The sequence below is a fragment of the Rhipicephalus sanguineus genome, chromosome 3 (genome assembly GCF_013339695.2).
Source record: "Rhipicephalus sanguineus isolate Rsan-2018 chromosome 3, BIME_Rsan_1.4, whole genome shotgun sequence".
NCBI classification, from domain to species: Eukaryota; Metazoa; Arthropoda; class Arachnida; order Ixodida; family Ixodidae; genus Rhipicephalus; species Rhipicephalus sanguineus.
The window spans coordinates 199,478,976-199,494,879 of NC_051178.1; the positions used below are offsets into that span (position 1 = coordinate 199,478,976).

Here is a 15,904-nt window from a genome sequence, read left to right on the forward strand (position 1 = left end):
ACATAGCTTCGCATTGCCAAACTGCGTTGCATGATGTCACTATCATGTGTGCTAATTATGTTCTATCAATAGCAAACAGAACGCTTTCTTCGAGAGCCACGTAACTGCGCTGTAAACGTGCACTATATCGTGCCTATGTTTGTGTCGGGTCCTCTGGCAAATGGCCACATTGTGCTTCGACTTAAATGACAGCGCTAGATTGTGCAAGCGTTGCCTTCGCATTGATCTAATGGCACAAAAACAATTTAATGTTTAGCTTTGGAGTCTCTCACTATGCAATGAACCCTGTTGGAACAGGTGCTTGGCGTTTAGTCGTGTCCTGTCAAGCCAAGTAACATTTCTGTACGTTCAAAGCATGATGGACGCCCGTTGCCTCCCGAAACTGCATTTCGCACCACCATGAACCAGACGTGTTCTCTAGGCATTATCAGTTTTGCCCAGTCGCGTTACACCAGTCAGGCATAGCGTTGCCGCCGTGTGAGCCAATAGGAGCTGACAAGATGGACAATTTAAAATATCGCAGAAATTGACAGCGGCGTACAACATAACGTCGCCATATTTACAGTGCGGTTTGCATTCGAGAGTGACTAATAATGACAGGCTTTGCAAACATTTTAAGCAATTAAAAGCAAACATTCTTACTAAGTGCGGGCACCAGTTACGCGCGTCAGAAGACAAGCATGACTCATCACCTTCTGTTTGGCCTCGTTTTCTCCCACCTTCGCTCGCGCACGGACGAGCAGCAATGCGTGCGGGAAACGAAGCATGACTCATCACCTTCTGTTTGGCCTCGTTTTCTCCCACCTTCGCTCGCGCACGGACGAGCAGCAATGCGTGCGGGAAACGAAGTTTGTCGATAGGGCTGCTGTGTCATCAGCAGAGGAGAACGAAACGAAACGCTGTGTCGACTAGATGAAACCTGTGTGATATGTTCACGTCCACAAAGTACTGACCTCGGGTCCATCATTTTTGCCTCAGGGGTTCCGGCATTAGAGGGGACGCATGTGTCCAGTCCACCTTTCCTTTTGTTTGTCGCGTTTTGCGCCTTTAGCGGGTAGCTGGTGGTGCCTGCGCAAGTTTGATCGTGTGTTTTGAAGATCTTGTAGAAGCGTCGCTCTGGATTTGTTTCCTGTGACAGCTGGTTTTGCTTCTTCATGTGTCCTTATAGCAGTAGTACGCCGTCACGAGCCTAGCCAATATACTATGGTTATTTTATCATGTTTCCCACTCACCTGCTCATTTAATTCACCTACTCATTCAATTCGTGCCTTGAAGCTGCTACCTGAAGTGGAACCTCGTGCACGTTCGGTCATTGTACGGCTTCAGAACATTTGCTTTCCGCTTGCGCCAATGGCCAGAAGCCAACTGTTCGACGATGACAGCTAGCCTCTGGGCAAGCGCGTGAGCCGAAACCGGACGTTCTAATGCTGACCAAACTCCAAACTTACATTTGCCACATAGGCTATGTAAGTAAGGCACAATGCGGGTGAAATGGTACGAAAGTGATATAAACCTCATGCAGCTCTGCAAGAGGCCTACAGTTGTCTTGTGTATAGTTCCTTGAAACCTTTCCTTAGACAGCTTTGTACGCTGTCGACTCACGTAGAGCTTTCTTGTGATCCACTTCGAGCTTAGGCGCTGTACTCGAGTCCTGTATAGTTCAGCAACGACGTGGTATTCAGGGGCTTACAACGTGTACGTCTATATCAATGAGGCCTCACCGCCGGCGTCAGGTTTCAAACCGGCGCCACAGATGTCTTCCTTTTGACAAGTTCACTCCACCGTGTACTTTTCTCCTGCCTATTTGCGCAACGAATTGCTCAAGTGTCAAAGGTCATGCATCTTTTGTCTCGTATACAGGCGGAGTGCCCGTCAAATTCGTTATCACACATTCCAGCGTGTCTGCGTGATGTCCGCGTTCCCGCGTCTGCGCACTTTTGTCCGTCTGCGTCTCATCCCTGCATCTTGATTCCATCTTTGACGTGACAATAAACTTTGGTGCCTTTCACGAACAGCCTGTTGAGTTGTGTTCTTACTTTAGGCTAATCCAGAAAATGTTCGCGTATACACCCATAGTATTGCCCTCTTAAGACCTTCGATGGAAACAAGTTGAAGCGACATCTTGCGCATGCACCGCAGTTTGATTGCAGGGTGCTGTCGGCTTCGCAGACAGCGAGGCCAGACTTCACAATGTACACATCGTGTTTCGTGGAGGCCACCACTGCGTGTTCCTTTATGATGATGATATCAGTGGACTTTTTCTGCGAGGAGAAAGGTTATAACCGACTCAAACGAATACAGTCTACATCTCTGCATGTGTGGCGATGGTGTACGGGCTGAGATCACATGCGGCGTATTCAGTGGTATCGCGTACGTATAGCGAAGCAGATCCACAAGTAACAATGCGGCTTTGTACGAGGACACAAAGCGAAGAACAGACAAGAAGAGGCGCTAACAAGCGCAAGCTTAATCTTTGACGTTGGCGAGCGAAGCAGACAGCAAATGATTCGTTCGCCAATCTACGTTAATATGCAGACTAAGATCCCTGCGGGTCGCCTGAAGCGTACTACGTGAACTGCTTGCATATGTGCTTACATCACATATCACTTGCTTGTTTGTCACTGTACCCTGAATAGCACTTCGTAAAAACACGTCACTGATTTTTCAGCCGTGTACTGAGCCAAAGCAAACTGCCTAGAATTGGGTTTTGAAGTCGCAAAAGCGCGGTAACGAAGGTATTGATTATTTAGTTGTTGGTACGCAAGCTGCTCACTACTGAAATTTCGCTCAAGCACGGATCTACGACATTGCTGTAAACCTTGCTTTAAAAAATGTGGTCAGCTTGCACTGGTGGTGCAAGGTTGGACAAACAGCGGAGCTTGTGGCCGACCTAGCTTCTGTCGGCTTCTATAAGCTCGACTAAGTCGTTGCTAAGTTTGGCTGGGCATTGCAAGGCTTGACTATGTGAAGCGTAGAACTATATAGCTTGGCGAAGTGTCGTAGGTGGCTACGTGAAGTGAACGATTAACTAGTACGTGCTTAATTAGCTTGGTATTAATTAACAATGCCTAATTATCACCTTAATTAATACGGTATTAATTAGTAAGGTCTTAATAAAAATTAACATTAATTAGCAAGGTCTTCCCATCAGAGTTATTGAATTCCACGCCGGACAAATGGGGGCACGTGTTCTGGGAGCGAATCAGACGATGAAGAGGACGAAGAGAGCGCGTGCCGATTTATGATGATGGTAGTTTTCTGACGACTCTGCAGGGCATTAAGAAAAGCTTCACAGCTCCGCTGTAAAATTCGCATACCTAGTGAGAAAGACTTTGAAATGTCAAACTCGGGGTATCGAGCGCGGTACGCTGCAGCCTTTGCGGCCGAGAAACAGGGAACTGTTCCGCCAACCGCCACCAGTTCTCACCACGTCTAGTGGCTGACGACGGCACCAGTCAAGTGGAGGCGTTGTCGAATCTTTAGGAACGTGCTTTTAGTAAACGAGAATCTGATACAGTTAGGAACGCGGTGCAATTTCTTGGGCTTGCGACGAACCCGACGCAGTTGGACACCGTATCTTTTGTGTTCGTTAACGCCACGCTTCGGGTGCTCGAAAAGTGTCAAGAAGCCCAGTGTAGCAGCTTGGCGACCTTATTCTGGCTCCTCGATGCCGAACAGCTTGTGCAGCGCCACGTGCCCGAAGTCGACCTCGCGCACAACGTTCACGGTGAGCACGAGGGCCAGCTTGCGCTTTAGCGACCGCATCGAGTACAGCGGGTCGCATATCTTGAAGCGCACCACATTCTGTAGGAAGGAGAGAGAGCACGCGCGTCGACAGTTTGTTTATTCACGCATGGCGGTGCCTGTCTTCGTGACACAGCTCGAGCATATTGAACGGTTTAGCACGAAACTGCGAAGGAAATGCAACACTAAAACAGCAACAGTGAGATATACCTATAGATATATAGATACGACTGGATAAGTACGAGTTGATATCGAACGCAGACGTACACTCACAGAAAAGATCGAGTAAAAAGGGCGTCTTTTTGTCCCACAACAATAATCGTCATTTATTTTGCCTTTGTTTCCTTGCACTATCGCCGCGCGCCCGGCATTTTGTGGTCACGAACGGCATGTGCGCTATCAGCGTGACATAGCCTTCTTGGTAGGAAAGTGGCCAGCGCCGAGTTTTCAAGAAAGGAAACGCAAGCAAGCCAGATGACGATTATTGTTGTGGATCAAAAAGACGCCCTTTCTACTCGATTTGTTCTGTGAGTGTATACTGCTCATGCACTCTAATAAAATAGCTATAAAAAGCGTGCTTTTTTTGTTCCACAACAATAATCGTCGTCTATTTGCTTGCCTTTCCTTGCATTATGGCCGCGCGCTCGGCACTCCCAAGTCACGAACGACATGTGCGCTACCAGCGTGACATAGCATTCTTGGCAGGAAAATGGCGAGAGCAGAGTTTTCAAGAAAGGAAACGCAAGCAAGCCAGATGGCTATTACACTCTAAGACAAAATCGAGTATTTGGGGAGTATTTCTGCCACACAACAATAATCGTCATCTGGCTTGCTCGCGTTTCCTTTCTTGAAAACCCAGCTCTCGTCACTTTCCTGTCAAGGATGCTATGTCACGCTGATAACGCGCGTGCCGTTCGTGACCGGGAAGTGCCGCGACCGCGGTGATAACGCGAGGAAAGTACGCGAGGTGGATGACGATTGTTGTTGTGTGGCAGAAACACTCCCAAAATACTCGATTTTGTCTTAGAGTGTATCATTGGGGTTACAAAAATACGCCCTTTTATGGGCAAAGCTCCTTATAGCATCACCTGGTCGGTCGTCGCTCCATGCGGCGTGTCCCCGCCGTCGCGTCTCCCGTATCATTCAATAGATGGCGCTGTCCCATAGAGATGCATGCAAACTGCAGTTGGATGACGATATACTAGATGGCGCTGTCCCATAGAGATGTGTGCAATATGCGTGCAAAAAAAAAAAGAAGAAAAAAAGCAGCGGCACCCTGCACGCTAGATGGCGTGCAGTAATCAAAGCGGCGTATCGCTTTGATTACTGCTGGGCGAAACCATTGAACATTTCACCCTTGATTTCACCGTGTAACCATGATTGCTTCAGGAGCTTCGCCCAAGCTCTTCATCATTCACCCGTGGGTATGCTGTAAATTTTTTAGTCGATCTTTTCTTAGATGGTATCTCGCATAAACAAACGTTGTTTTATCTCGGCATTGCATACGTTCCGCTTCGTCCACATTCAGCACGCTGAGTCATTTCAATGAACTGAATTCAACTGCGACGCGGTCATTTTTTTATTCGACGCGGTCATTTTTTTGTTCAACGCGGTCATTTCTGATGAACGCGTTGCAAAGGCACGTGGGCAGTTTATTCGTAAAACAATAGAGGCGCATCGCCCAGTTGGTTCCTGTCCGAACGCTCCACTCAGTTGGTTCAGTAACGGAAAGGAAGCCTTTCGAGCATCACACACATGTGTGTCATCTTCGAAAGGCTTCTGCAGCAGAACGGCCAAGAGTCCGAAAAAGGGCCAAAGAAGGTGAGCAAGTGCTTTTCGTCATCTTGTTTTGACCTATTGGCCGTTTCTTCGGATTACCTGCCGCACTGGCAAGTTCTTAATGTAAGTGGGCAAGTTCTAGCTCGCCCACTCAACACTCGGAGCGGAGGCAGCGTTTGCCTTATTGTGTTCAAGCACAGCAGTGCTTCTTCTGAGCGGCTATGTATACAATAGAGTTACTTCAACTGGGCGTTGCTTACGGTACCCTCCGAAAATGCTACAGTGCCGTGCACTTTAAAGGACCCCAGGCGGTCGAAATTTCCTGAGCCCTCCTCTACGGCGTGCCTCGTAATCGTAATCATATCGTGGTTTTGGCACGTAAAACCCTAGTTATTATTATTATTATTATTATTATTATTATTATTATTATTATTATTATTATTATTATTATTATTATTATTATTATTATTATTATTATTATTATTATTATTATTATTATTATTACGATGCGCTCCGCTCCCATTTCGATAAGACACCGCGTAGAGCAGCGCTGATGTCTCATTTTTGACAAGGATGTCGAGGCGCGCTTCCCATAGAAGTCAGTCAGGCTGCAGGACGACAATAACATGTTACGTCACGTTCCGCTTACGATCGGTTACGCAACTTGTGCAGCGCTTTGCCGTCCACATAGACGAGCGCTCTGTACCAACGTGCACTGGAACGCTCGGCGATTAGCTGTGTAATTGGTCCGACAAGAGTTACTGTACTCAGCATATGATATACGTGTTGTCTGAGCAGGAACAAGTGCGCGAGACAGGCCGGACCTATATTCGTCATTAACGAAGATAGGTCCATTTATCGAAACGTCCGCCGGCCTGTCTCGGGCACTTATTCCTGTTCGGACAACCCGCATATCGCTTTGGGAGCCATCAGAATAACTGTAGGACTAAAGTGTGGTCCCTATGGATAAAAATAAAATTTTGTTTCATCTAAAGACCTTACGACTGAGCAGAGGGAACCGTTACCGCTATAGGCTGAAGGTATGTACTGCGTATAGCACACGTCTTAATAAGAACTTGGTGGGCGAGTTGGTGAGCACTGCACGACACCTTGATTCTAGAGCTAAAAGAGACGAACACATGAGAGACGCTTGTCCTGTCGTCTCTCATGTGTTGATCTCTTTAGCACTAAGATTATGACGTCGCCATAGTACACGTCATTGGCCTAACCAGAGGAGGATAGGTGGGGGAGGGGGGTTCAGTTCTTGCATTTTGTATGTTACATATACACTCACGCATACAAACACACGCACGGACATACATAAGGGAAGTGATCAACCGAAACGCGTCATTCCGACAAGCGCGCGGTGTTAAAATGAGCAGCCGCGGAGAAGGGTCACCTTCGTCTTGCTGACCGCGAGCGCCTCGCCCTCGAAGATCTCGTTGACGCGGCGCAGGAAGGCGGACATGGTGTCGTCTTTCTGCTCGATTGTCAGCGTCACCGTGACCACCATGCCCATGAAGAAAGTGTTGCGCAGGTTGGCCACCGCGCCCGACCACGTTTGCTCGCCGCCGCTGAGAACGATCACGCGAGAGCACAGCGCCAGGCACTCGGGAATCCTGCACCACCGACAACACGACGACGACGAGCTTTGTTAAGATCCCATTTGCGTAAGCCTATAATCACGGTTTCACTTCATCCAACGCACTCGAGCATCTCGGCTATGTATACTTCTTTTCTTTCGTCATAATAGCCTCAATTCATATACGCCTATAAGGACGCCTTTTCTATCAACCCCCCCCCCCCCTTTTTTTTCTTTTTCGCACCAGTAGTCTGGAAGTCTCTTGCAACCGCTGACCATTTGATACTTCCATCCTCCTTCAACTTCGGCGTTCTGGTTTAGAAGGTGTGTTTGTGTTTTTCCGTGTTTTGCCACTATCGCGCTGCTAAGCTCGAGGGCGCGGGTTCGATTCCCGGCCATGGCGACCGCATTTCGATGGGGGGCTGAAACGCATTAGTACTTGTGTACTCAGACGAACGTCGTAGAACACCGGGATTGCCAAAGTTAATTCGGACTCCCCGATTATACGTCGTGCCTCGTAATCATATCAAAGGGATTATTGGTCAGCTGCCGGCTCCTAAAAAGATCACGTGCTACGTGACGCCAAACAGGCAGAAAAAAGAGTGTTCCACACTCGCCGCCATGGCTGCGATCGGCGCTGACTAACACTCCTAGATTTAAATGCACATATATACCCCGTAAAGTGGACGAGAGGATGACTGCCGCCGTAGCTCAGTGGTAGAGCATCGGACGCGTTATTTGAAGGTCGCAGGTTCGGTCCCTGCCGGCGGCAAGTTATCTTTTCGTCGCCTTACTTTCTTCACATTTATATCCTAATTACTACAAATAACACCCCCTATATTTTCCTTGGCATTATTGTCTGTCAGTTCTCGTTAATATTGTATCTAACAAAGCAAAACGAGCCCTTAAAAAGTTATCTTCTTTTATTCATTCATAGCAAGGGTCTCGTTCTGGCAGACTTGATGCCTTCAGGTAGTATGCGAGGGATTATTGGTCAGCTGCCGGCTCGTACAAAGATCACGTGCTTCGTGACGCCAAACAGGCAGAAGAAAGAGTGTTCCACACTCGCCGCCATGGCTGTGATCGGCGCTAACACTCCTAGCAAGATAGAATTTGAGGAGCGATTGAGAAAAATGGGAGAGGAGCGTTGGGCTAGGAAAGTTTTCAGCTACTTGTACATGAAGAATGTTGATACTAAATGGAGGAAGCGAACTCGAAAATTGTCAAGCAAGTATTTAGACAACAGCAGAATACCAAGCCAAAAGGAAACATCGGTTAAGAAGAAGGTGAAGGAAACAGAGAGGGACATGTGGAAAATGGGGATGCTTACGAAATCATCACTGGCGACCTACCGAACTTTCAAGCAGGAAATTGCAAAAGAAAATATCTACGATAATTCTCGGGGTAGTTCTCTGCTGTTTGAGGCCAGGACGGGAGTATTGCGGACCAAGACGTACCGAGCCAAATACGAAGGCACAGACACGTTATGTAGTGCGTGTGGAGAGGAGGAGGAAACGGCTGAACATTTGATAATGTTCTGTAAAGGGCTTCACCCTACAGTCCAAGATAATGCCGCGGAATTTTTCAAAGCATTGGGGTTTAGGGACAGTGAAGGCAAAATAGACTTTAAACGAGTAGAAATAACCAGGAGGAGGCTAACCAATTGGTGGCTACAATCAAGGCACGAGTGAAATGCAATCCTTCAATACATAGTGATACGTAGTACTTAACTTTATGGCTAGGTGGCGTGAGCCGCCGCCCGATCTAAAGGGCACAGCCGTATCCATCCATCCATCCATCCATCCATCCATCCATCCATCCATCCATCCATCCAGATTTAAATGCACATATATACCCCATAAAGTGGACGAGAGGATGACCGCCGCCGTAGCTCAGTGGTAGAGCATCGGACGCGTTATTCGAAGGTCGCAGGTTCGGTCCCTGCCGGCGGCAAGTTATCTTTTCGTCGCTTTACTTTCTTCACATTTATATCCTAATTACTACAAATAACACCCCCTATATTTTCCTTGGCATTATTGTCTGTCAGTTCTCGTTAATATTGTATCTAACAAAGCAAAACGAGCCCTTAAAAAGTTATCTTCTTTTCTTCATTCATAGCAAGGGTCTCGTTCTGGCAGACTTGATGCCTTCAGGTAGTATGCGAGGGATTATTGGTCAACTGCCGGCTCGTAAAAAGATCACGTGCTTCGTGACGCCAAACAGGCAGAAAAAAGAGTGTTCCACACTCGCCGCCATGGCTGCGATCGGCGCTGACTAACACTCCTAGATTTAAATGCACATATATACCCCGTAATGTGGACGAGAGGATGACCGCCGCCGTAGCTCAGTGGTAGAGCATCGGACGCGTTATTCGAAGGTCGCAGGTTCGGTCCCTGCCGGCGGCAAGTTATCTTTTCGTCGCTTTACTTTCTTCACATTTATATCCTAATTACTACAAATAACACCCCCTATACTTTCCTTGGCATTATTGTCTGTTAGTTCTTATTAATATCGTCATCATATCGTGATTTTGGCACGTAAAAGCCCGGCACCCATTATTACGTTTTGCCTGTATATAACACTGATCGAATTAGAAGGTACGCACATTCTATTCAGCTAACCGCGCGATGTGCACTCACAGCGTGGTGGCAAGCACGACGGCTTGATTGTTGGCCTTGGTGAAGGCGTCCACGGTGTGCCACATACTGCGCGCCGTGATGGGATCGATGCCGCTCGTCGGAGCGTCCAGCAGCAGTAGGCGTGGAGCCCCCAGCAATGCCATGGCCAAACCGAGCTTGCGAAGAGACGAGCGGCTGAAATGGATTGCAGCGCAGTCAAGCTGCTTGTAAAAGGCGAGCATAATAAAGCGAAGCAATTATGGTTAGGAAGCCAGACCTCCGCAAGGTGATTCAAGTTTTCTCAGATTTTCTCACTCATTTCTGAGATCTATACAGCTTCTAAACAAGTATTTTTCTCTTCGCTAGTGCTTGCTGCGATGGTCTCGGTGTGCAACAGTTTCTGTGGGCCAGAAAGTGAAGCAGGGGCGTAGCCAGAAAATTTTTTTTTCGGAGGGGTGAGGAGGTTCAAAGGCGTTTCAACCACCTTTTATATGTATGTTCATGCGGTTGTTTGTATGTGTGCGTATATGCAAAATTTTAAATATTGTGGGAGAGGTTTGAACACCCCCACCCTCCCTTAGCTACGCGAATGGGGCTAAGATATTAGAAAATAGAGGCTACGAAATGCGGATCAGTAGTATTTTATTCGCAGTTGTCTGCGCAAACCGGAAAATGTTTGCTATCAAACTAACTGCGGAAATACAATAAACACCTATGTTTTCGCAAACGTCAACGTCAAATTATGAAGCCCATTCAACGGTAAGCAACTTCGAGAAACTGTGCATCAGATTAAGAAGTACGACTGACGAGAAGAAACAAAACAGAAGCATCTTTACTGATAGGTGCTGTTACAGTGGTGTCAAGCTCAATCCTTTGCTTGTTCTCATCGGGCGCAGTATTACAAACTATATACTGTATGGCACAAGGATTCAACCTCGCCCCCAAAAGTTTTCGGAACGCGAAATTTTCGAGAAAGCAATATTCCCGCTTTGTCTGAGAATATAGCCTCTAAATATATGTTCCAGCCTGTAGTAATGCCTGTGACCTATAGAGCTAGCCGCTAGGTTAGAAGCGCCGTGCGCTATCAAAGCAGAAATTCGCATTTTCAGTGGAGCCAACGTTCCGTAAACTTTTGTGGGCAGGTGTACACGTATAATATTGAGACAAGCTCACCAGTAAAGCTGAGTCTTTTTGTCAGCTTCCAAGTCGAGGTCCACGAGTCGGAGCACGTGACCTACCAGCGCATCCACATTGTGATGAGGCAGCCGACGGAGAACGGCCAGGAGCTCTAGGTGCTGCCGGGCCGTCAGCTCGGGCACATAACCGCCGGTGCTAGGCTGGGCGGGTGGCACGCCGCAGTTACGGTGTTATAACACGTTGTGTAATCAATCAATCAATCAATCAATCAATCAATCAATCAATCAATCAATCAATCAATCAATCAATCAATCAATCAATCAATCAATCAATCAATCAATCAATCAATCAATTTTATTTCGCCTATTTCAGAAACAGACAGAGGGGCGGCGAATAAAAGCTCTCCTTTCGACAGCTCGACGAGCCCGCTGCCCCCATTACAAGGGTTCACGGCAGCACAGACACAATTAAACATAACATGCCAAGCAATTAAATAATGAACAAAAAGGAATACTTCATTTCTAACACGTCAATGGATATAAAATCGGTAAAGGAACAAGATGGAGAATAGAATAACAATGCACAAAGTATTAGCAAGTTAGTCTCTCGCGTTTACAAATGTCAAGCGTAATTTGCTTGATGCACAAGAGAACAAATCAAAACACTTCGAAATCAGCTTGTTGGTTCCTCCTAAGTTGTTGATACCTGGTAGCCAACGCACGTGACGTAGCCGGCCCTCTGGGAGCGCAGATCGTTGCCGTAGACGACGGATGCGCCAGCCGTGGGCAGGAGCTCCCCCGAGAGCATGCGCAGCGTGGTGGATTTTCCAGCGCCACTCTGCCCCAGCAGGCCGACGCACTCGCGCTGCCGTACACTCAACGACACATCGCGCACCGCGTAATGGCCACCGAACCGCCGCTCTAGACCAGCCGCCTCCAGCACAACCTGCCCCGCCTCCTGCACGTGAAACAAAAAATAGACTTCACTTGCTCTTCTCTGCGCACAAAGCTTACAGGCGCTTCTCTGCACAAAGCTTCTCTGCGCACAAAGAGCCATGCGTACATGAAAGAGAAATAGTTGCTGCTCCGGCGACGACAAGGCCCTTTGCAGAAACGTCGCTCCATCCCTTGTACAACTTTTTATCAAGTACCTAGCTGTGATACATATGGTGGACGTTAAAGAACGAAAGAAGAAATAAAAACATTTATCGACAGAAAGAGGTTTGTGGTGCGGGGCCAGCTTGTTCCGCAGGTCCCATCTAGCAATGCTGGCTGCCCTCAGACCAGGGCGCCACAGGCAGTTGCCGCTCTGCGTGCCCTGTCGATCAAACTGATCTGATTGTCACGGCAATCGCTGACCAGCAACTCCTCCCACCACTCCACACTCGTTTGGTCAAATGCACTCTGACGATGAAGCCAGGTATGGAGGAAGGAAAAGTTAAAAGAGAGCGCAATACGATTAAAAAGGAAACGGCTATCAGCTTAACACGTGAATGCCACCTCAGATATGGTGCAGTGCGGCAAGCAAAGTACCGAACGCACTCGGCCAACACGGTCACGCGTTCAAACGATGCCGCGAAGAAAGAAGGCTTCAAGGAGAGCTCGTTCTCCATTCGGGACGTAATGATCTTTACTTACTCTGCGGAACCTGTTCAACCTCTGCTGATCACGAAGGTGGCACAATGTTCAGCATTATCTATAAGCGTGGCGTTAGCCATTACGAGGAGATTTAGAATGTGGTACAACCTGATCTATATAGCGTCGCAAAGCGCTAGCTGTGAAGAGTGGAGAATGCGCGAAACGTGCAGACTGCGAACGGCGGTGAATGTCTTAACGAGCTTTATACACTCTAAGAAAAAAATCGAGTATTTGGGGAGTATTTCTGCCTCACAACAATAATCATCATCCGGCTTGCTCGCGTTTCCTTTCTTGAAAACCCGGCTCTCGTCACTTTTCTATCAAGAATGCTATGTCACGCTGATAACGCGCGCCGTTCGTGACCGGGAAGTTCCGGGACCGCGTTGATAACGCGAGGAAAGTACGCGCGGTGGATGACGATTATTGTTGTATGGCAGAAATACTCCCCAAATACTCGATTTTTTCTTAGGGTGTATAGTCGGCTTTGATATACATGAGCTTGTAATATTGTCACGGGGGCGTGACGTGGACGAAGGCAGCAGATGGCTTGTTCAAGACTGAACTATTTATTTGGGCGAACCTGTGCCCGGAAGATAAGGCAAGGTACAAGCAATTTAAGCTGTACACTGATAGCGGCGAACAGGGCGTCGGCCATCGGTAATCTGATCATCGGCAGAACGCGTCGTCTTTTATACAGTAGCCACCGAACCTTCCAGCGTTATCGCTGGTGCTCGCGTAAGCTCTCGAATAAACTTGATTATTCGCGTCCTGCGCGCAATGTTAACAAAATGATCTGCAACAATCGTGAAGCTTCTCAAACACTGCGGCGCGGTCTGCGCCGAGCGTTGCCAACAGTCTTTTCGGGTGAAACACGAATACATCAAAATACATGTGACAATATTTATAGAGAACAGTACATAAATAATTCTATTGGCCAATCGGGCTTCGTCAGTGGCGGAAGAGAAAACGAGAACAAAGATATAACCTGGTGCGAGCTATTAGCACTGGCGTACCCAGGGGGGGGGGGGGGGGGTCAAACCCTCTGCGAAATTTTTCAATTTTGCATGTGTATATATACATGCACACATACAAACGAACGCACGAACATATGTAAAGTATGGTTGAACGCCTCCCCATCCCGAAAAAAAATTTCTGGCTACGCCGCTGCGTGGGTACGCATTTTCCAAACACATCTGGTCGTATGGCCGTTCCTGTGCCTTTTTTAACGCATCATATTTGGTAGAAGATTGCGGTCCCCGTGTTGGTCACGGTTCTTCGCAGCGGGCCTTCGGTCGAGGATTCTACCATGACCTCCGCCGAATCGACTTCGTCCACACACGCGCAGTATACATAAATATGAGCTCTTGTGAACGTGCTCGTCAGTGAAATACAGCAAAGAAATACGTGTCGGTTCACACCCTGATCTGCGAGCCGCTGGTCACCCGTGTCGTGCTGCCCGAGCTAGTCGGGAGCGACGACGACGACGCCGACGCCGTCGGCGTCTTGGAGAGGGATGCTGCCGTCGGCGAGGGATGCTGAGGCTTTGACGGCCGAAGTGGTGGCGCGAACACCGCTGGGTTGACCGGCGACATGAGCCCACTTGCCTCGATGGCGGCCACCTTGCTAGTTGTGGACGGGCCTGCCTTCCGCCAGGCCAAGTACCGAATGCTGTGCACCAGCGGCACCACCACGGCGTCGCCCAGTGACAGCAGCAGCAGGGCTACGACCGCGCACCCCACCAGAGCGCCCACGTCGTATATCAGGCTCACGTCGCTTGTGAGTAGATCTGACCAACTGGGAACCTGTAAGCGTCCCGCGAGCACCCTTAAGTTAATGCTTACGCAAATACTCGATAATCTATGCACTACCGAAACGTTGATGCACAGTGATGCGTCGATACACCAGTTCAGAGGCGCAAAATCAAAGCGACACACTTGATTACCAGTATACATAGTATTTACCGGCAGACCTCTGGAACCTGAAATTGTGTGGAAGTGGTCCATAAGGACATGCCAGCGTGTGATCTGTAAGATTTCGAATAAGGTACAAATTTAAGAGTAGCACGGCTGCATTGTGGCCGTGCAAATCGCACAAATTGCAACCATACGACAACAGCATATAATTAACCTAGCTATGAAACGCATATGGAGCATTATTTGTAGTTCTTAACTGCCACATAACGGACACTATAGCCTACATTAAGCTTTAGGTTTTAGGGACACCGCTGGAAAGGTATACATGCCCACGACATAGATAAGTTATGGACTGTTTGCAGATTTGAAGGATCGTTGGAAATGTTGTTCTATGCTGAAGGCAACGCATTCGAATCACCGCGTTGTTTGCTTGTCCTTTTTTAACTGAGGTTGAATTGTTTCCTCACTTAGGGCGCATGTACCTCAGTATCATGTTCGTTGGCATCAGGGCAGCAGATCGCGAGCGCCTCGGTGGCTGTGCTCTGCGCCATGAGCCGCTGTTTCAGGTCTCGGCACAGGTTGACCCTTTGGTAATTGGGTAGTTCGCACAGCTGACCCAGAGCGTTCAGCCGCAGCAGCTTGGCGAGCCCGGCGCTGAGCGCCGCCGAAGGCACGGCGCGGGAGGCCGAAGTTAGCTTTCGGCCCAGGGGCGCTGCGCCTGGACCCTCGGCGTCCCAGAGGATCTCGAGCAGCGTTGGAACTACGCCTGGGAGAATGGTGCGTTGTAGGAACGGATAAATTTATTTTGTGCAGAAGAGGTGACACTAGGGCGCTAGTTAATTGGTGCCGTTTCTCCTAAAGGCGGAAAGGCGTGAACACACAGACACAAGAGAACGAGATGACACAAATGCTGACTTTCAGATCACTATCAACGGCTACCAACTTGTGTTGTCTTGATCCCTTCTTTGTGTCCTTGTTTGTACGGCCTGACCTACTTTTTTTTCGTGGTGAATCTTTACGAGGCTAGCCCAGCTTTCTGTCGTTCTAAGTGGTGACTTCGGAAAGTGAGGGGAGGGGGGAAGAGACCCCCTAATCAAACATTGTCGACATAGTGTAAGAGGCCCGAACTCCCCCCCCCCCCCCCCTCTTCCCCCAGCGCGCGATGTCGACGACAATTTCTGACCATCATTTCTCAGAGACTTTACTTAGCTAGGCCGAAGGTGCAGTGCAAACTGGAAGTAAACCCCGGAAGAAAACCGGAAGTGAACTAAAGGGACCCGAGTCGAAACCTAATGTCACTTGGCCGACGAACTGGCATGATGGAAGTAGAGCGCGATCGCGCGGAATCTGCCGCATTTTGTTCAAGGTGTGACCTATTCTGCGGCAGCAACCAGCAACAGCCAGCTACGGTCATCAAAACCCGTAGGGGCTCACAAAGAAAGCTTCCCTTTAATAAAAAAGTCAGTTTCACCGCAAGGGCGAAGCACTGAATGC

At 48.4% G+C, this 15,904-nt stretch overlaps 1 protein-coding gene across 1 annotated transcript; it reads right to left on the reverse strand.

The window, feature by feature from the left end:
- Nucleotides 1–3,651: 3,651 nt before the first annotated feature.
- On the reverse strand, nt 3,652–14,961 carry LOC119386244 (phospholipid-transporting ATPase ABCA3). Its single transcript, XM_037653574.2, has 7 exons — nt 14,893–14,961; nt 13,916–14,299; nt 11,566–11,817; nt 10,897–11,060; nt 9,745–9,918; nt 6,923–7,142; nt 3,652–3,804 (listed from the first exon to the last, which is right to left on the reverse strand). The coding sequence occupies exons 1-7, from the start codon at nt 14,959–14,961 to the stop codon at nt 3,652–3,654; spliced, it is 1,416 nt and encodes a 471-aa protein (XP_037509502.2).
- Nucleotides 14,962–15,904: the final 943 nt, after the last annotated feature.

Coding starts and splice junctions, on each gene's coding strand:
- LOC119386244 (XM_037653574.2), bottom strand. CDS start 14,961: ATGGCGCAGAGCACAGCCACCGAGGCGCTCGCGATCTGCTGCCCTGAT. Junction 11,818..13,915: donor CCAGCGGCTCGCAGATCAGG/GTGTGAACCGAC, acceptor TTTCACGTGCAG/GAGGCGGGGCAGGTTGTGCT. Junction 9,919..10,896: donor AAAAAGACTCAGCTTTACTG/GTGAGCTTGTCT, acceptor AATCCATTTCAG/CCGCTCGTCTCTTCGCAAGC.